Below are 20,303 nucleotides of genomic sequence, written 5' to 3' on the forward strand. Positions count from 1 at the left end.
GTGATGACATTGATGATGGAGCATGCCAGAGGTGGATACATTACTCCAGATGATACTTCCCAGGTGTCTGGCCAGAGAGGACATCATGTGTGATGACAATGAGATCCCAATATGGCTGGACCCAAATATGAGACATGATGCACCCTAATATTTTGTCAGGGTCACAGGCATATATTGTTTTCTTTTTCTTGTTGTTTTAGTAATTTATGTATTACAGTACATAAAATGTGTATTGCCCTGTGAACGACTGGCGCGCCCTCCAGGGTGTATTCCTGCCTTGCGCCCAATGATTCTTGGTAGGCTCTGGACACACCGTGACCCTGAACTGGATAAGGGTTACAGATAATATCAAAGCAGTGTTTATTTGATGATCGTGTTTAGATTTTCATGGCAAAAATAACATTTTTACCATTAGTTTCAGAAATCAGATCTTAGCAACTGCAAAAAAAAAAACTGCATAATTACAGCTGCCTCCAAAACCTCCCACAATGAAAAGTAATTCTTGAAATAATTATTAACAAACGGACTGGGGCCTGAACCAATATTTTATGATAGCATCTCCACAGGTAGGGGGGCGTTAACAGGTTACTGTGTGGTGCCCTTCCTTACTTCCTTACACCCAGTGATTCTAGGCTGGCAGAATGAAGCAAACTAAATAAATTGTTATGAAAATACTAGTTTTGAGATTTGGCCTACAACTGTAAAAAGGAGAAAAATAGAGATACATGCAGCATGTGGTTAGAAAAAAATAGTCCCTGAAGAAAATTTTTTTTCCATATGTTTCTATTATTAAAATAACATATTAATACCTCAAAAGTCAAGTTGATCATCTTTCAGTAAATAAAAGGGCTTGCATTGTAGACCCTATTCCTATCAATCACCACTGTAAAAAATATATCACATCAAAGCAGAATGCATGACATTTTTTAATCTGAAGGAATTCATTGGTTTTGTTTTAGTTTTTCAAACTTTATTTACAGAAAATTCTCAGAATATCTCAGATTGTTTCACAACTGTGTGTGTGTGTGTGTGTGTGTGTGAGGGGGTGGGGCTGGTCACAAGGCCTTGCATGTGCCTCTGTTGCTGCAGCAGGTTCTGAATCTTTTTTGCTGACCAAGCCCCTCGTTCTCCATAGCAGCAGTAGCCCTACATGTTTATCCAGGAGTTTAAACTGCAGTGACTCGCCCACACTCCCACTGTATGAGAAAGAGTTTTAATCACCATCCCTCACATGATGATGAAGTGTGGGTGGAGGGCGAGGCGTGATGGAAAATGGTTCTTATTTACAGTAATTATCTGGGGGATAAAATGAATTCAGGTGGGAATACAATCAGAACCCTCAATTACAGAAGAATACCATACAACAGAGTAGATTTTATAAGAATAGTAACATACAAATAGGAAGTTTAGAATGATAATATACAACATTATTACTAAACTAGCTCCAAATTGGTCTTGTTTTGGGTTGCTTTTTCCCCCCTCAAACTTCAGCAGCATTCATTGATTCATTTAGTTGATTACTGGGTTAGTAACATGAGGATAGTGTTATAGTGATCCGAACATACATTTTCTGACCTTGCTAAACATTTGCCCTTGGTTTGTGAAGTGAAACCTCATGTCTAACTCCTGGACCCTTTGTAGTACTTCAGTGCAGAATAAGAGGCTGAACAAAGTGAATGAGTGATGTAGAGACATGTTTTAAGAGTTACAAATAGCAAGGGGTCTTCACTGCACAGGCCTACTCCCACACACCCCTCCCCTCTATGGGTCTGTTATAGTGTATAAATGGACGCTGGGAGTGGGCAGCTACCATGACTGAGATAATACAGAGTACAGTTTGGCTGAAAGCATGAGGGCACGAGGATTGCTCCTTTTCACTCTGCTGCTGCTGCTCACAGCTGGCCAAGGTACAACAATGACATGTTTATAGTAAATGAATCTTATTTACTGCATAATATTGTAAAAGGTCTGTGTAATTGCCTAGTTTTGTCATTATGTTACAGGTCATATACACAAAGACAAATTTCTACATGTAACATACCTGGCAATATAACTCAAATCGGATTAAGCAATTAAGAGGGGCTTTAAATAATTCTGCTCATTTATTAATGTATCTATCTATTAATCAATCAGCAGATGATATAGACATACAAGGCTGGACATGTGGCTATCGCGGGCTCTGCAGAAAGCACTGCTTTGCCCAAGAATACATGGTGGGCTACCATGGCTGCCCCCGCAGATACAGGTACTTCTTAAATACCAACTTCACAAGAGTTTAGTAGATTCACAAACAAATGGTCCATAGGGTGTGTGTGTGTGTGTGTGTTTGTGTTTGTGGTGTGTGATGCCTTGTGATGGATTGGCTCCATGTTCAGAGTGTGTTCCTAGGTACACTGTCAGAAAAATTGATACTGTGGTGGTAACCTCAAGGGTACATAATATGTACATTTAGTTATCAAACGTATTTGTACCTTATTCTATTATAACTGTAGAATTACATTTTTTCTATTTTATGATTGTTAATTTCATACGCACATACATTTCATCTCAAGGATGTATATTATGTTATATATAATGAAATATTACAATTATTCACATCTCCTGGGGAATAATTCTGGAGAAGAGAATATAATCTACCTTTAGGGAACACAACTGGACTTTAACACCACTGTTTTACTGTTGTAGGTATGTGTACACTGTTTGTACCTTTTGTGACAATAATATCCCTCTACTGTAACTTTTATTTTCTGAGAGTGCAGGCTCCAGACTCCCTTTTTTTCACCCCACACCTGGGCCTTTCTAAATAAGTCATCATTTTAACCAACCTCAGACATGTTTTATTTCAATGCAGCCATTTTTCTTTAACAACAGGGTTTTTGCTCAGCCAAATTAGAAATAGAAACCTGCATGATACTAACTATGCTAAATGAATAGTTCCCACTATTTTCTTAAAAACTATTTTAAAAACATAAAGAGTACAACCCCAAAAAAAAAAAACATTGCTTCTTTGTAATGGTAAGCATACATGTCCCCACCGTGATTTGATCTACACTTCAGAGCTCATAGTCCTGGGACACTGGAGGCTGGTGGGGCTCCAGCTTCAGTTTTTGATTGGTTTTAAAATGAAATGTTTCACCATAATGCACTGGAAGCATTTTTCTTTTTTCTTTTTTTTTTTTTGTTAACCAATAAAGAACCTAGCAAACATTATTCAATCATGCAAAGTCAGATAAAACTGTTACACACTTTAGACTTCTTCAATGCTTTTTGATGAACATGAAAATTGACAAAGAACATTTTTGTGTAAAAATCTTTAGAAAGGCTCACATGAAAGAAAGATAAACTATTCAAATTATTAAACAAATTTTGTTTTTTTTTTAAAAAAATCTATGCAGTTTTGCTCAGACAGTGAAATATACATTATGTAAAAGTTTGAAAGTAATTACAATATGTGTACAAATATGTGCTACTTTGGTTTCTGGAGTGTCTAAGATTAAAGGTGAAATGCCAAGAAAATTACTGTAATTAATATCTGTGCTCATTTCCAGGTGCTGTGCTTTGCGATTTTAACCCAAAATTAGCTCCTGGAAGAGCATTTTCTTCTTCTCATTTCAAACAGAATGCTGTGCTAAAATACATTGTGGCTTTTTTTTTTTTTACTTCAAATGATATGTAGCTTATCCATGTTTAAATGTATTGAAGATGTACCTTATACATGTGTTATGGGATTATACAGGTGTGCCCTGTGTGTTAATGGAGAAAACATTAGCAGAATGTAGTGTAATTGGATTAACCCAGTCAAAGCAGCTCAACTCATGGCCTGTACTGTGCCTAAAGCTGACTGACCCACATAGGCCACAGCCCCTGTCCAGTTACTGAGCCATTAACCCCACATTCAGCATCTACTAAAACAACAGTGGTGATGAAGACTGTAATAAACAATGGCAGATTCTAATAAAACTGTTTGTGCATTGAATTCACTTGCAGTAAAAAATCAAAATGTCCTCCTTGTTTTTAATACATTTTTAAAGCTCAATTTTAAGCTCTATTTACCATATACATGCAATATGTATTTCTACAAACATAGGCTGTAGTCCAATTGTTGTTCTAAATACTTTGTTAGTCCCAATTCACACTGTTCAATTTCCCACACACCCAGATTACCACAACAGAGCAGGTATGATTCATTCATACCTGGATCATTCTTAGCACTGCACTGTCACTGAGTGGTGTGTGTTGTGTTAGTGAGTCAGACATAGCAGTGTTGCTGGAGTTTTTAAACCCTCAAATGACCAGAAAATTAAAAGCATACTCTCAATTTTATTTATGTGTAATCACCCCATAAGTGTGTTTATTTAGCCAGCAGTGTAATATAACATCATCCACTGCTACAGGAGCTTTTAATGGTCTTTACTGTATCCGGCATTGACACACACAGCAGCTGAAGCAGTGAGATCATGAGGCCACTCAGAAACGACCCATTTATTCAGCAATGTCATTTCTGTGATCTCCTGCCTGTGTGACCTGAGCAGGGTGATTTTATTTAGTGCAGAGGTCTGTTTAATCTCTTAATTAGATTTACGCCAGTCAGCTGTAGTAGCTCACACCGGTGACTCTGTAAGTTGTTCGCTCTTATGATGACACTCATTTTATTGCTTACTGCTATATTATATATTGTATGTAATTAGACAGAAAACATATGCAGTTATAGTAACAATACGTCAAAAAACATAATTACTCCTAATCAGTATAGAATATTAAAATATTTATAAATAAATAAATATATATTTATTATATATAGGTTTATCAGCAAATTTAATTGGGGATCTGGGGCACCTGGGATAAAACAATTCATCCTGATTTGTGTTGCATCTAGCCTGCAATGCTGAGACTTTAGTATCATACCACCTTCTCGTCTGAGTATCTCCAATCACAGTGCTAGACCCGTGTGTGAGAGACGAGGCAGATTGGAACAAAACAAAGAAGCATGGAGAAATAATTGTACCGATTAAATACGGAGAAAATGGGAGGGAAACAAACAAGTCAAAACGACTAAAATGACCAGCATTTCACTTCTGGTTCTCTGGCATATGGAATAAACAGAGGCTAAATCCATTCGCTCTGATTAGGGCTGTTTAGACTGGATAGGTGAGGTTCTGTGTTGTCTGTTTAAGCGGTGTGTTATTCTGGACCCAAACAGAAAAAAAAAACTATAAAACAACAAGAAATAAATGGCTACAGTCTGATAAATAAACACTAAGAAAACATTTACAAATGCCTTTAGAATTTTATTTTATCCCTCTTTTATTCAAGAGCAGGCACATACAAAGAAAGCTAAAGCTGAAATTACTACCAAAACCTGCAAATACTGTGTAGTATCCATGACCAAATAAAGAAATTTGTGTACAGTTGTAACCATTTCAAAATAAATAAAATACTTCAAAAACAGTGTTGATGTGATAAAGTATTTCAGGAAAAAACAAAAGTGTGGACTAAACAAAACACCTTTAAAGCATTGTGCATTAAAGTAAACCCTGCGTTCGACTTTTCAGGGAATCCAACAACGTCATGCTCTACAGGGACTGCACAGATAGCTTAAATGGATTGGGTACTTTATATTATTATTCGCCTTTAAGCCAATGGGGGGAAAAAAAAGTATAGCAAAATATCTGAAGTTATCAATGAATAATATTTAATAAGGCCTAGGAGTCTCTCAGGTATGAAAACTGGAACAAATACATTGACTTATTCCAGACATTCACTCCAATGTTTTATAAGGCGTTGTGTCGTAAACAGAAATATTGGAAGTGTAAAGATAATGCATTGATCACTGTCGATCCCAGTGTTAAACAACTGTGAGGTATTAAAGACTCCATGAATTAATAACGGGCAGTATACTTATATGAAAATACATAATGCGTATGCCTATTCAACTCAAAGGGCAAGTTCAATGTTAGTTTATCCACCTGATTCCCTTTTCTATCAAACCCACTGTTCTCTCCGCATCAGCCTCAGGCGGATCAAAAGAAAAAAGTCACTGAAAACCAGTGTTATTTTTCCTTTACAAATAACATCAAATACATTTATTTAAACTGAAACTCAATATAAAAAAGCGGTGCAAATTAAAAATAAAATTGTACCTATGAATAAACAAGCAAAAAAAAAATTACAAAGAATTTTATGCAGTTTGAAAGCTGAAAAAACCCTCAAACACACAGGCCTGAGCAACTTCTCTTTCTGCCTTCGTGCAGCGTGCTGGAGTCACACTGACGGTACATCTCATTTTCACTCAGTTTTACTTAGTCTTCTTTTCTGTGGTCAACGTGCTGTGAAGCTTCGAAACAGACTTTTCAAACTGGTCCATCACCAATGTTCCATTCTCATCAAAGAATATCCCGACTGACTTTGTGAACTCGGCCTCCCTCGTCTTCCTTGTTTTCCCATCTGTAAATGAGGCCTTCAATGTATACTGATCATCAAACCTACAGAATATACATTAGTCTATTAGTGACAGTCCATAGTTAATAACACACATGTAACAAATGTAGGCTCTGTGAAACAAAGGTTACAAAGAAACACCTTTTAAGACTGGATGAAAGCTGCCAGATGTCATCTGGGTCCATGCCAGCTGGGTCTTTTTGAATGGCCACAAGAAAGATGTTTTTCTCTTTGTAAGAGGTGTACAAGGTCAGGATGGCCATCATTATAAAATATGTATAACTTCATTAAGGATATATCAATAGAATATCTGAACAAAAGAAGTTTTGCAACTTAAAATTATATTAAATATTTTCAGTCTGTAATAATTCCTGATCAAATAAGACTTTCAGATTTTACAGAATATTGAGAGAATAAAATGATTATTTTCACATTCCTTTTTGTTTATGGATTGGGTCTTCACACAACAAGACAATAATTCTCCACTGCAAAACATTTATCTAGAAGGAAAACTATCAGTAACAAAAGAACACATCCTAGTTTAAATTTTCTTGTTGAATGTGAAGGATATGAGATCACACAACATGCCAGGACAGGTTTGGACTCTGGGAAAGGGTGTAGGTAATCCCAAATTAAAGCTACAATGGCAAATAGGCAGGAGACAGTGCAAATGAAGAGACGTCCATCTACAAGGTTGAAGTTCTCAGCATACCCATACTTCTCGATGATTACCTGCCATTAGGAAAGAAAGGAAATTACTGAAATGATGCAGTAACCCTGTACCTCCTACACAAATAAAATAAATAAAATAAAACAAAGCTGTATCAAATAAATGCTTTTGCTTACTTTCTTTGCTGCATCATCAAGAGAATTTTTTACAGCTGCACCATCCCACTTGTCAATCTTCACAGGTTTTTCATCAATTCTCCACTGAAAAAAAAGAGAATTTCATTATAAGCTTCGGTTTCCTGCTCTACGTTTTAAACTTAAACACCAATTTTTAATGTGTAACCACAACTGCTTCAAACATCCTTGACAATGAGGAAGAGAAGAAAGAAAAAAAGAAAAGAAAAAAGGCCTGAAACGGTTTCACAGTGAAACTGAAACCAACTTAACAGGAAATGTGTTTTTTTTTTTGTAGAACGCACTCTGCAGCAATACAGATACAAATGTCAATGTGAAATGTGAACTATAATGAATCTAAATTTACCTGACTGCTGCTGTCATTGGAGGCAGAACTGAAACTTAAAGTGGTGTGAATTGATCAACTGAGGGGGGGCGTTTGATCCATTTGGATTTCTGGATGAATTTAGGCTTAAGGCTAAAAGGCTACTTATGGCTGAACATTTGACTCTAAAATGAGACTACACAAGATCAGTTATTAGATTCTGTGGACATAATTTACACAGTAACTGTGGCAAAGTTTTTCTTTCTGTTTAAAGTACACATTTTTGTGTATAGAGCCCTAGGGAATCACTTATGTTTGCAAGATTGGCTCAATGTATTTATTTTACAAAAATAAGTTAGTATTTACAAACAAAGGGTTTCTTTTAGTTGTTTTTTTTTTTAAACAAACTGAATAACCCTGAACATTTTTAGCCATAAATGTTTGTAAAGTTAAAGCTTTAAATCTGGAGGTCCATAACTTTAACCCATAACGTTATATTCAGAAATAAGCATTCATCTAGTCAACCTGGAATTGTTTTTTGTGGGCTTAGAGATTAATATCGTTAACGAATATCTGTTTACATTCTCAGTTATATTAAATCTTCATAGAACTTTGTCAGGGGACATATACACTGATAATGCCCTACAGCAGACATTTCCATGTCGAGTTTAACGTCAGTTACACAAAAATATGGTTAGACATATAGGGCAACTATCCAAACCTACCCACTATTATAGTGCTTGAAACATCATTAAAAATGTGCAACTGCAATGCCCTGCTAGGAAATTTTAGTTTACCGTGGTTTACTGGTTGAAGTGTATGTTAAAAAGCTTTACAAACTTCCCATCTATAGATTTGGTAACCTATCCATGGTGGTAACAGGCTCAGACAGAAACGCATTGAGATTCTGACACCTGGCAAAGCAGCTCAACAGTTATCAGCATCAAGCACGCATTAAAAGGAGAAATCCCCTTATTGTATTCATTTCTAGGATAGTTACAAATACATTGTTCTAAGGTAGTTTTGACACAATGTCTAGGCTTAGGATAAATATATGCATTCATTTATCTTCATCCTGATCAGGATCGCAGTGGGGCAAGGCAGGAACACACCCTGGACAAGGCACCAGTCCATCACAGGGCATCTCATACTCTTAACTGTGGAAAATTTCACACAGTCCACATGTAAGTGTTTTTGGATTGAAGAGGACAGCGGAGCGTTCAGATGAGCCCACGCAAACACAGAGGGGTTACAACTATTTTACATTGTGGGCAATGGATGTAGTATTTGATTTGTAACTTAAAATATCGTGACCCCAGATTCCTCTCACCACCACGGTACACAAATGCAGCCACCATCTGGTACGTTTTACTCACTTTAAATTACCAAAGTAGCTTAGCTTTGTTTACAATTTAATAATTAATTTTTTTATTGATTCAGGTAAACTTGCCCTTTAAACCTGCATCCAACATGTTTCATTATCTCTCTCTATATTTTATATTTTTACTGACGTCTACATCCACACGCGCTCCTATCGTTAGTTCAAAAATAAGACCGAAATCGGCGCCACGTTTTCTTTTACGCCTTAGAGTGGTATCACTAGCTAGTGTCAGTTGGCCGTTAGCGACAGAGGCAAACATGAGCCCACTGTTTTATCACTTTAAACGATGCTAGGTTCTGGCGCCATATAACGTGTGTATAATGTAACCGCTGCACTATTTAAGGTGGACCGGATAATTCACATAAGAAACTGATGAATACCGAGAACTTCAGCCTCAGAGAACTGAGCGCTGGTTAAATTTACTCCGCTTTCACGACAAAACCATGCAGGTCACACCGTTCAAATCAGGACAGAAAATGCCTTAGATATCACATAAACACAGCGCTGTTGACGAAACTGCAAAAAAGGCCTTAAATAATAAATAATTCTTACTTTTTCCAGCAACCCATTTTTCCCATTCTTCGCAGCCATCTTCCCTTCCTGCACATTTGCTGTGACCTGGCTCGCTCTGATTGGACGCACTGATTCTACGCAGTCTCTACAATCACTTTCTGAAACTGGGGCTCCGTCTCAAATCGCTCCCTGATTCCTACGGCAGTGCACAAGATTGGACATGAATATGCGGCATCTACAATCTAATAAACAAACCTATTTAAAATACAGCGCAACCCATATTTAGATATAAGATGCAAGTCTTTCTACCTGGTGTTTAATTCATTATTTGAATGTAGAAGCCACAGTTTCCTGAACAATGAAGTGCACTATACAGGGTGTAGCTACTTGTTTAAGATGCGTTATTTTTTGTTTAGGACAATTGCGGTGCGATTTTATTTTTGCTGGCATAAATGATAATTTATGTATTAAATAGTCTTCATTATATTAAATAAAAAGAATAACATGTTTGCTGTGGTATAACTACTTTAGACCGTTATTTCACAAATATAGAGAAAATTCCAGTGTAATTTCTGGGTGTTTTCAAGTTTGGCACGATGACTTCTCGCGCCCGATTAACCAGTTAACGTCCATGTTTTAAGAATTTCAGTTTCAATCTACGGTTTTCCTTACTCATGGATTCTGGCAGACAGGGTTTCTTACAACATAGACCTATGAACCAGTCCTGTAGGTTGCATATTTACAGAATAAATGTGATTGTGAACATTTATTCATTCTTTTATATTTTGGTAAACACTTCAACCTGCTCAGGGCAACAGTAGGTTCAGAGTCCACCTGGAATCAGTGGGTACAAAGCGGATACACTCTTCTCAGGGTGCCAGTGCTTCACAAGGCATCTCTCACACTCAACTTTTAGGGGCACATTCTCTCTCATACTAAATTGCAAAATCTGGGTCTGGAAATGTGACCTAGAAATAACAAAATGCACTCAAATAATTAATATTTGTTAACAAATATTTGTCATACAGTAATAATACTCAAGAGATTACAACCTAAAAAAAATCAAAATTTGTAGAACTTATGTAAATCTATCAGTTGGTTAAAAGCCTGCATCCTCCATTATCCCTTACCATTACTACAGTTAGCTGTGACTATCTGTAAAGTGTAGGACCCATAATGAACAAGACTGCTATCCAGTAAGAAAAAGGTATTTATTTGATATTTAATTTTTTTTTAAATTAACAGAACTGTCAAAAAGTCCTTGTGGTTTATGTAATATTTTTCTTTGAATTTGAACAAAACCGATGGTAAATACAAGAAAATAGAAGCATGTAGAATATACAGTGTAAAAAGGATTGAAACATGAACCAAGCCAAATCTTGAACTACAATTCAGTCATGAAGCAGACATACTTTGATTATCCAATTCTAAGATTATGAACAAAAATTATGTATCATATGTTTAATTGTTCAGTAATGTTTGTTACGTTTGAACACAACGAAAACCCCAGAAAATCATGGTATTAATTAAAATTGTATTGATATGCTACATTTATTTTGTTTTTAATTCAGAAACAGTTACTAGTGTTTATCTGAAGGGTACACAATCCTGTGGCTTAAGAGTCGTATTATTAAAATATTGTTTACAAAAATAAACAATGGGTCCATTTGATCCCATTTTTCACATGATTTTCAAAGATATACAACACTCTGTGAATGCAATCTAACATAAATGAAATATTTTAACAGTCAAAAACAGGCCAAGCCAAACCAGAATAATCCTTCACTTCCTGTGCATACATTTGTGTGATGTTTCCTTAACAGAAATTGTAAGGCCCATTTTACAGAACTAACTACATACCTAGAATGTCTAATTATACATTGTGTATAGACAAAGTGTACAAACAAAAACCTTCTTTGAAATAATGAGTTTAAAAAAAAAAATAGTTAGATGGTGTAAACGGAAAATATCAGCAATTATGGCACATTTCTAAAATATCAGACAATTTCCCAGAACAGTCTACTTTATATTGAGGCTCTAAGCACTGTATGTTATTCTGCTTATAGTGCCAGACTTCCATCTCTCAGTAAAACTTATGTAGGCTTGCTGTGTATGACAAAAAATTGTTATAAGATCACTTCCCTAAATTATCATCTGTAGTGAATCATACAGAAGGGACCAAAAGAATAATACAAATACACTCTGACCATTTGTGCAAACACAATGCACAACAAAGTAAGCTCCATTAAGTCAAAATTAACTTTGAATTTAAAATGAAACCAGAAAAAAAATCTCTCAAAGCAACATAACACTTTTTAACAAAGATAACAAATGAGGCAAGCTGGGTAATGTATATAAAGCTTTTATAGTGCCAACCAAACTTGGATAAAAGCACTGTGTCTATTGGCCAGATATTCAAGTCAATATCATTGACATCATACATACATGGGCACTTCTGAAATACAGACAGGGCAAACGAGTGTTCAAACACTTATGGTCTTGTTACTGAATATGTACTTCCAGAACATATGTAAATTTCAAACTGGACTTTGTAAAAATAAACAGAAAATTATGCATTCCTGTGTGTAAATATTTGTAAGCATAAACAAATTTATATGGCTCCCCCCCAAAAAAAATACAAAAACAGCTAAGAAAAATGAATTTGGACACAATTTAATACTTAGTACTTTTTTGCAACACTTGCTGTCAGTGACTTCAATGAGTTTGATCAGACATCATTAGCTTTTCACAGTTCTGATTCCACACCAAGCATATTCTTCCATTCCCAAAGTTTACAGGGGTTCCTCTGATGGACATGGAATATTCTGTTATTATGATTCTAGTCAGGACAGGGGCTGAGTAATGCAAGCACCTTCACTGTTTTTTAAAGGCAGTTGTGAGTTATGAAGACTAATTTATTGTTTGTTGTTAATTTCCGAGATTCTATATCTAAAATGATGAGATTAAACTATCAGTATATTTTGGCACATTGCTCCATTCATGTTTAATCTCATGACTTGCAGAGAAGCAGTTCCTCATCAAGAACATTTTATAATCTAGGATTTTATTTAATCTATGTTACTTCCACTTTAAACATTTCTTTGTTTATGCTTACAAATATTTGTTTATATTTATAGGTAAAAAGTCATAAGATGTTATGTGCCTGCTGGAAGAGAATATGAACTGGAAGTATGTGAAATAACAAAAATAATGTCTGAATAACTTTCCCCTTACAGTATGGTTTGTTAATAAAAGGAAAAAAAAAATTAAAAGAAAAAGCTAAAAGCTAACAAAACTAGCTGCTGTCAACTTACAACTGATTCAACATTTCCTTATTAGTGCCTTTTCTGGATTTTAACAAAAAATACATTAGATTTATAGCGATAATATATTGCATAAAAGTAGGCTATTTCTTATATTTCTCTTCAAATACCTTAATAAATGAAAATAACAGTCTCAAATAGAACAGATCCCTTTAGATGGGATATTTATTTTTTAATTATCATTTTTTTATATATATAAACAGACTGTTCTCAAGCAAAATATGTTGAGGGCTAAAGTTTGTTTTAGGTGTATCTATCACAGTTATTGGATACACTTTTTAGCATGCAATATTTTATAGGGTGAAAATTAAATAGTAGAAATAGCTGTCTCCAGACCAAGACTATTCCAAAACGTCTACGTACTCAAACCCCACAGATAAAATTCTTTTGTTCTCCCATGTCAATTTAGGACTTGGAATTGAAGTGTTTGACCCTTCTGGAAATTCTTCCTGATCTACGGGCATTATGCACAGTTCTACCACCTATGGCGACCCAGGAACGTAGAGAATATTTATCAGAACTTGTCTTATGCCTTTCTATGATCTGGCATTCTTTGTCAAATTGTCTTTGTAGCTTTAGTGCTAATTCTCTGTCCTTTCTCTCTTGATTCATCCGCGTAACATAGAAGTCACTCTCCCCATGATGCATTTCACAGGTATCACAGCTTTCTGTCCTAGCTATTTTTATCTTCCCAGTCAATTCTAAATGTTTGGTCTTTTGGCTCCTCTTCTTGCCCTTTCTTGAGGTAGGTCTGTTGGGTAAACAGCTCCTGACAGTGGACTCATTCTTTAGGTCCTTAGTACCCTGATTACAATGACTTACTCCAGCATACTTATCACAAATGGGCAAAATAAAATTTCCACTTTGTTCTAAAGGTGGAACACGTGTTTCACAAGCATCACAAGACTTGTGAGCATCAGAACTCTTTAGTGTTATCATTGTAGGGAATGCATTTGCTGTTGATTGGGTGTCGTCTTCTCTGCTACATGGATCAAAAACCAATCTGCGCTTATTACTCAAAGACTTCTCCTTATTGTTTCCATAAACACCCGAGTTTGGACTGCAAGTACATTTCTGCAAACACTTTTCTGCTGAAGCACAATTACAAATCTTGCTCTCAGTCTCTTCTCCAGACCTCTGCTTGATGGATAGATCTTCAGCCACTGGGCTGGTAATGGTACCTTTGGACGTCACTTTGATGCACTGACGATCTATCTCAATCTGCTTCCATTTCTGCAGAATGGTGGGGCTGGCTTCATAGCTGGTGGTTTTCTGGAGGCTTTGGGTCAAGTTTCTTGGAGTAGACTTTACAATAGTGGGCTCCATTAGCCGCCCATCTGGAAGCCTCTTTGGTGGGGTGCATGGGGAGCAGACAATGGGCTTAAAGTGATTCAGCTCTTCTGAGATGCTGTCATTGCTCTCTGGGCTGATGGATCTTTCTGGTTTAGTGTGAGGCACTAAGGAGGAAGCAGGAGAAGCCAGTATCGAGCGCCAATGATGCCTCTTGTCAAGAAGGAGAATAGGTGCAGAGAAAGAACGACTGTTCTCAGAGGACAAGAGGATTCCAGCATTAAAACTATGAGTCACACGAGCCTATAGTGAGAAGAAACAAGATTAAGTTGTAATGAAAACCTGCATTATGAAAAGTTAAATAAACAAATAAATAAATAAATAAAATCCATCCATCTATAATATTTTTTTTAATCAATTTTTAAAAATGATGCTGTAACATCAATCGCTCAGTGTACTTTCTTAACTTTGCTATTAGCGGTGGAAATCTCTAACTGCACCACAAAAATACGCAAGATGTACACCAATCAACCGTAAAATTATGACCAACTTGATTCTACACTCACTGTCCATTATCTCAGCTCCGCTGTGCATACACAAGCACTGTATAGTTCTACAATTACAGACTGTTTTCCAACTCTCTATATTGCTGTTGTTGTTTTGAGCCAGGTAAAACGTGGCAAATAAAGTATGCAGAAAAACTACTGTTAGTTTCTTGTTTTTTTTCCCCCATCCTGGCAATACTTTTTAGTTCTTTTACATCATTGCTATCTGGAGTTACATTCATAACTGGTGTTTAAAAGAGTTTCAGCTGGAGACATTAATCCAAGTTTTAAACTTATGTCAAACCTTTTCTGCAACAGAAATGTGTGATGGGGCTCTGAATTTTCCTCTGCCTTCATCAGAGTCAGTACAGCTTCTGCTCCTCTGCACAACACTATTCTGAAAACTGCAAAGACAACAAAATAGTGAAGGTAATTTTAAATGTTACATGTAAGGTTCAAACCAAATTTAAGACAGTCATGCACAAGAAAATGTAACGTTTTATATGAGATTTCTGATTATAAAATACAAATGTCAGTACATTCTGCTGAATGCTGGAGAGAACCTTGTTTTCCGCACAAAAGCTGATAGATGTCTGGTCCTCATGCCTATAGGCTCTTCATTCTCAGAGTCTGACAGGACTCCAAAAGACTGAGGAAGGTCACACACACAGGGTGGGGGTGGAAATAAATAAACATTAAACACCACACAACACACAAGGGTCACTTAGGGTCTTGTTTGATGCAGCCATAGGGCCTCATTCATATGTATGAATATGTAAAACATGAATAAACTGTGAGCAAATGAGTAAAATTGACATTCCTAAAAACGTTAAACCAGATTTAAGAATGCTGGGCCAAAAAAAAAAAAAAACACAACAACAGATTTTAGTAGATTAGTATTCTCCAATTTACAAACAATGGTCCAGAGCAGTAATATTTACATGTACTTATGAACATTGAGATTATGAACACCTTAATGAATACAGGCATTTACGAAACATTTGTTTTATGTGAACAATGTGTGTGCAAATCCACTCTGCACACATTTCATGAATGAGGCCCATAATATAACTGAACATTAAAAACAATATTTCTATAAATATGTACATAAGAGGTCATAACATTTGCCATAAACTAATAAAATTAAAAATCATTAGATGTGGCTTACACTATTGTGATAAGGAACGTATATAACAATTTATGTTTTTTTTTAATACTCAGATATGTAGTAAATGACGAAGAAAGAAGAAAAACTACAACAAGCAGAAAAACAGTACAAACATACAGGATCATGTAAGTGGAGAAGTCCACATTCTTCCTTTCTACGAGGCATTTTTTTCTTCCTCTCTTCAGTGTCTTCATCCCTAGTCACCTATAAACACAACCCATCACTTTAGACACTTAATATACATCCTGACAGACAGTTATTCCTACATTAACACATTTATTTTTAATCTTCAGTTGATCTTTTCTTATAACACTTTTTTTTGTATTTTAAAGCATTTTTGTTCTCTCAGTTAGGAGGCAGCTGCTGTCACCAGTGTAAATATCAAGACTGCTGGATCACCCAGACACAATGCCTCCATTTACACTTTGGAAACTGACCTTAATCTTTTGTTTTTCATATTCCTGTCGCATTTCTCCAGCCTTAAATATCTGTGTAGGTGAACGAAATATATCTGTGGGAGAGATGAAGAATGTTTAGTTGGTCACTGTTGAATATCAGCACCCAAACAAACACAAAGTATGAACTTGTAGGCAAAACCAAACAAACAAAAATAATTAAATAAAACAAGAGCATGACTGTTGGCACAGACGTCAACTGATACACCATTCAGATGCTTAAAAAGCACTGGGCCACTACCCCAAACCATTGAAGGATAGTAGCTTAACATGTGAATGAGTCGCCCCAAAAAATTAAAAACAATAAAAAATATTGTTGTTTCCCCTAGTTACAGTCAGTAAAGCCTAAAAAGATAGTACTATCCTGCCTTTTGCAGCATTTCTTGTTTTGATTTTATGCCATAAGTGTTCTATTGAAGATGTGACATGCATATACATACACATTATATATATATATATATATATATATATATATATATATATATATATATATATATATATATACACACACACACACACATATATATATATTTAAAATAATAAAAAAAAACACCATTGTTGTAATCAATTGAATTTAATAGATACATTTTCTCTATACAGAATAGTTATATTATTCCTCTAAAAATATCTTGGTGTGATTTGAAATCAAAACAAAAAGCATTACATATCAATATAAATGTTGATATGCTAGAGTTAGCCCTAATTCTTTAGAAATTTTCCCAGGTATAGCTACAGACGACTGAAATCTTGTCAATTATTTAATCATGCTCTAATGGCCATATGAGGAACTCAAGGTCTAAAATTATTTTGATAATATGAATAAAATTGATGATAAAAATTAATCAAGATTTGGAAAATGTTGGTCCCATCCTGTGGCATTTAAAATATTCCACAGCAGATATTTTTTCTTATTAATATTTTTTTCTTGAATGTAACTGACTCCTCTGAATTAAGAAATTGATAGTCAAAATATGAATATTGCTACATGCAAATGAATGCCTCTGCACAGTAAATTGTTAAATAATACAGCTTACAGAGCAGTCATATATTCTTTATTTGATACTCACTTAAACACATCATAGCTTGCTTTGAAAAACACTACAAGCTGACACTACATTGCTCAACACGACCAGGCTGAGCAGAGGTGATCTTAAATCTGGTCATCCTTGAAAAAGGAAGACAAAGTGGAATGTAATACAAACGCTCCAGCCCACGTATGTATATGACATCTAGCTTTGATTTTCTTGAAGCCTATTAGACAGGGCAAAATATGTCAGATTCCAATATAATCTAAGACACACCATTCATATTTGCTTAGAAAATTATGACTATGTCTTATCCTGTTTGCTGCTGAAACCATGTGAATGTAAGCTGTCGCTCTGGAAGAATAACCATCTCCTATAGTTGCTCTAATAAAACTCAGCGTTTACCAGGGACCTTTAACTAAGCGAGAACTAAGTGGAAAACCCGGGAATGTTAATTCGTTTTGCAGAGTTGAGTGGATAGATGTCTTTATTTCCGTTAAATTATAAAATACCTGGGAAGCTATCAGTAGCGGTCTGTTGACGGTCATATTTTGTGAGCTCTGCCTGAAATTAACTACCCATTAAGTAATGATAAACGTACATAAATAAAAATGTGGTCTGTGTAAAGGTAATTTTATTTTTCTCTACGTGTTGAGTTCTACGGCACCGAAATGTAAAATTGATTTGTGAAGAAATTTTATTAAAACTTCTTTTCAGCAAAACGTATAACGTTCATCTGAAGCAGGAATGTTCAAGCTTTAGCTTATGATTGTCCACATTCAACAACTTAAAGTCCTCCATATCGACGAAGCTGAACTTGTCATTTTCCCCTCAGTGTTCAGTTCCACCTTAACTGGAGCAGCCGTTAGAATGCAGCTGCTGCACCACTTAAGGTGGAACGTAAAATTCGAAAAGTCAGCGGTTCTTGTTTACGTTGTTTCCATTACCTTCTCCGCCCGTGGCGCGGTCTCTCTGCTCCATCCTTCGCCGGCACCTCTCGGGGTAACTCTGGCGGACTTTCTCCCACAGCTCAATGTTGACAAGCTTCTTCTCCCGGGTTTGTTTGCGGGCCCAGCTCGACACCCGGAGCCGGCACCGCGGGCAGCACAGAGAGCTGAGTTGGACCGTGCGCCTGAAGCAGTGCAGACAAACGGAGTGTCCGCAGGGCATGGTGACGGGCTCCAGTAATATCTCCACACACACCGGACACCGTGCCTCCTCCAGACTCAAGCCCCGCACAGAGACTCGCGCTCCAGACCCGCCACTTGCCTCCGGGCCCTGGCCCGATCCGGCGCAGCCCGCCGCCGCCATTTCTTTCGCTCTCTCTCTCTCAGGGCTCTGTTTGAAAACAGGCCCCGCCTATTATGTCTCCATCAGCAGACCAGAGCCATGTAGACAGAGCCTGTACGTTTACCTTCCAACCTTTAATGAACATGCAAACTTCAGACAAAAAAGGACCGTTCACTTCCAGAATTATTAATATTGACTTCTTCAAATATAAATATAATTTTTTTTCTATTTGCTCTCCTATTTTATTTTAACTCTATGTTGTTTATCAATATATTCTCATGTTTAACTACGTGGCGTATATATATATATATATATATATATATATATAAACTAAATATTGTTTATTTATTTATTTAAAAATAGATTTAATATGTTCCCACCCGTTTTTCCGAAAAGCCCCGCCTCCCGCGCCATGATTGGCCGGTAGTGCACTTCACATACTGCACGTTGACTGGCTGATATTTTGGCGGGAACAGTAAGAGTAGGATTGGGTAATTTGGCTAACTGAGGCTGTTCCTGCCATATATACATTGACCCAACATTGGCCAGTTGCATTCGTTGCTACGATACGTCAGCGTGTGTTAATGTGTGTTTTGCTGCGACGAGTGGGTAAGACACAGCAGTGCTGCTGGGTTTTTAAAAACTGTTTTCACTCCCTCTCCACGCTAGTAGACACACACCAAGTGTTGGTCCACCTTGCAGATGTAAAGTTAGAGTCAGTAGCTGTACAGTTTATGTTGGTTGTCCTCTAATCTTTCATTAGTTGTCAATGGATACTGCCTACAGAACACATTGGGCTGGATATTTTTGATTGGTGGAATATTCTCAGTCCAGTCGTGACACCGAGGGGTTAAAAAATACAGCAGCCCTGCTGTGTCTGATCCACTTGTACCAGCAGGACAATCTCTGACACAGAACATATACAAAATTAAAGTGACATTGTTTTTGCTTTCATTTTCTATTCAGTCAGCTCCACTTACAATACAGATGTGCTATAATCCATCTGTTGTTCTGTTTATGTTGGTAGCCCCAGTTCACCCTATTCTTCAGTAGTCAGGACCCCAACAAGACAGGTATTGTTTGGGTTCTTATTATTCTTAGGCCTGCAGTGACACTAACATGTTGTTGTGTTAGTATTGCGCTGGTAGACGTGGATCAGACATAGTGTTTCTGCAGTTCTTAAACACTGTGCCCACACATTGGCCACTCTATTAAACACACCAGGCTTTTCAGTTTTTCTCTGTTGTGGTCTTGAATATGAAGAACAGGGTGAAATGTATGCAAAACAACAGATGGGCTACACCCTGTGATTGCAGAACTACAAATTGCACCTATAAGGAACGTGTAGCTGATAATTTGAACAAGAAACATGGGGGTGGGTTAATGTCTGATACATTTATAACAGAAGTCATTCAGAAGATGCTGAAACATTATGTTTCTAAGTATAAAGGAATGCACTGAGATTATTGTCTGTGTTATTGCTGGCTCCAAGCTGAAACACATCTTTAAACACTGTTCAGTTGGTAAATGTAAGGTGATGAGTTTGGAAGTCTTTAAATGTTAAGTCACACTTAATTATATACTGTACACTATTTTTGGCAATAAAAGACAGTCAGCAGCAAACTAAAGATGTCCAGCAGAATTATAATAGCATGGACATCAAATTTACTACTAAAGCATGTCATCACAATCATTGGGAAATCACAC

The 20,303-nt window shown here is 36.4% G+C and overlaps 2 protein-coding genes across 3 annotated transcripts; both read right to left on the minus strand.

Annotated features, from left to right (window-relative positions):
• Positions 1-5,281: 5,281 nt before the first annotated feature.
• Positions 5,282-9,693, minus strand: spcs2 (signal peptidase complex subunit 2). The gene is made up of 5 exons (XM_066678725.1): positions 9,540-9,693; positions 7,285-7,368; positions 7,006-7,170; positions 6,580-6,710; positions 5,282-6,482 (listed from the first exon to the last, which is right to left on the minus strand). Exons 1-5 carry the CDS (start codon positions 9,576-9,578, stop codon positions 6,296-6,298), a joined length of 606 nt encoding a protein of 201 aa, XP_066534822.1. The 5' UTR covers positions 9,579-9,693; the 3' UTR covers positions 5,282-6,295.
• A 1,039-nt stretch (positions 9,694-10,732) lies between these two features.
• Positions 10,733-18,700, minus strand: rnf169 (ring finger protein 169). Of its 2 annotated transcripts, none has more exons than XM_066665382.1 (6): positions 18,254-18,700; positions 16,264-16,337; positions 15,944-16,030; positions 15,198-15,307; positions 14,963-15,062; positions 10,733-14,416 (listed from the first exon to the last, which is right to left on the minus strand). In XM_066665382.1, the coding sequence occupies exons 1-6, from the start codon at positions 18,615-18,617 to the stop codon at positions 13,229-13,231; spliced, it is 1,923 nt and encodes a 640-aa protein (XP_066521479.1). In that variant the 5' UTR covers positions 18,618-18,700; the 3' UTR covers positions 10,733-13,228. The 2 variants fall into 2 exon arrangements, with proteins under 2 accessions (XP_066521479.1, XP_066521487.1); XM_066665390.1 differs by having other exon boundaries at positions 15,222-15,307; positions 18,254-18,699.
• Positions 18,701-20,303: the final 1,603 nt, after the last annotated feature.

This window comes from Hoplias malabaricus, chromosome 1 (assembly GCF_029633855.1).
Source record: "Hoplias malabaricus isolate fHopMal1 chromosome 1, fHopMal1.hap1, whole genome shotgun sequence".
Lineage (NCBI taxonomy): Eukaryota > Metazoa > Chordata > Actinopteri > Characiformes > Erythrinidae > Hoplias > Hoplias malabaricus.

Coding starts and splice junctions, on each gene's coding strand:
- spcs2 (XM_066678725.1), bottom strand. CDS start 9,578: ATGGCTGCGAAGAATGGGAAAAATGGGTTGCTGGAAAAA. Junction 7,171..7,284: donor TTGATGATGCAGCAAAGAAA/GTAAGCAAAAGC, acceptor TCCTAATGGCAG/GTAATCATCGAGAAGTATGG. Junction 6,483..6,579: donor CTTTCATCCAGTCTTAAAAG/GTGTTTCTTTGT, acceptor TATATTCTGTAG/GTTTGATGATCAGTATACAT.
- rnf169 (XM_066665382.1), bottom strand. CDS start 18,617: ATGGCGGCGGCGGGCTGCGCCGGATCGGGCCAGGGCCCGGAGGCAAGT. Junction 16,031..16,263: donor ATGAAAAACAAAAGATTAAG/GTCAGTTTCCAA, acceptor TTGTGTTTATAG/GTGACTAGGGATGAAGACAC. Junction 14,417..14,962: donor ACATTTCTGTTGCAGAAAAG/GTTTGACATAAG, acceptor TTCTCACTATAG/GCTCGTGTGACTCATAGTTT.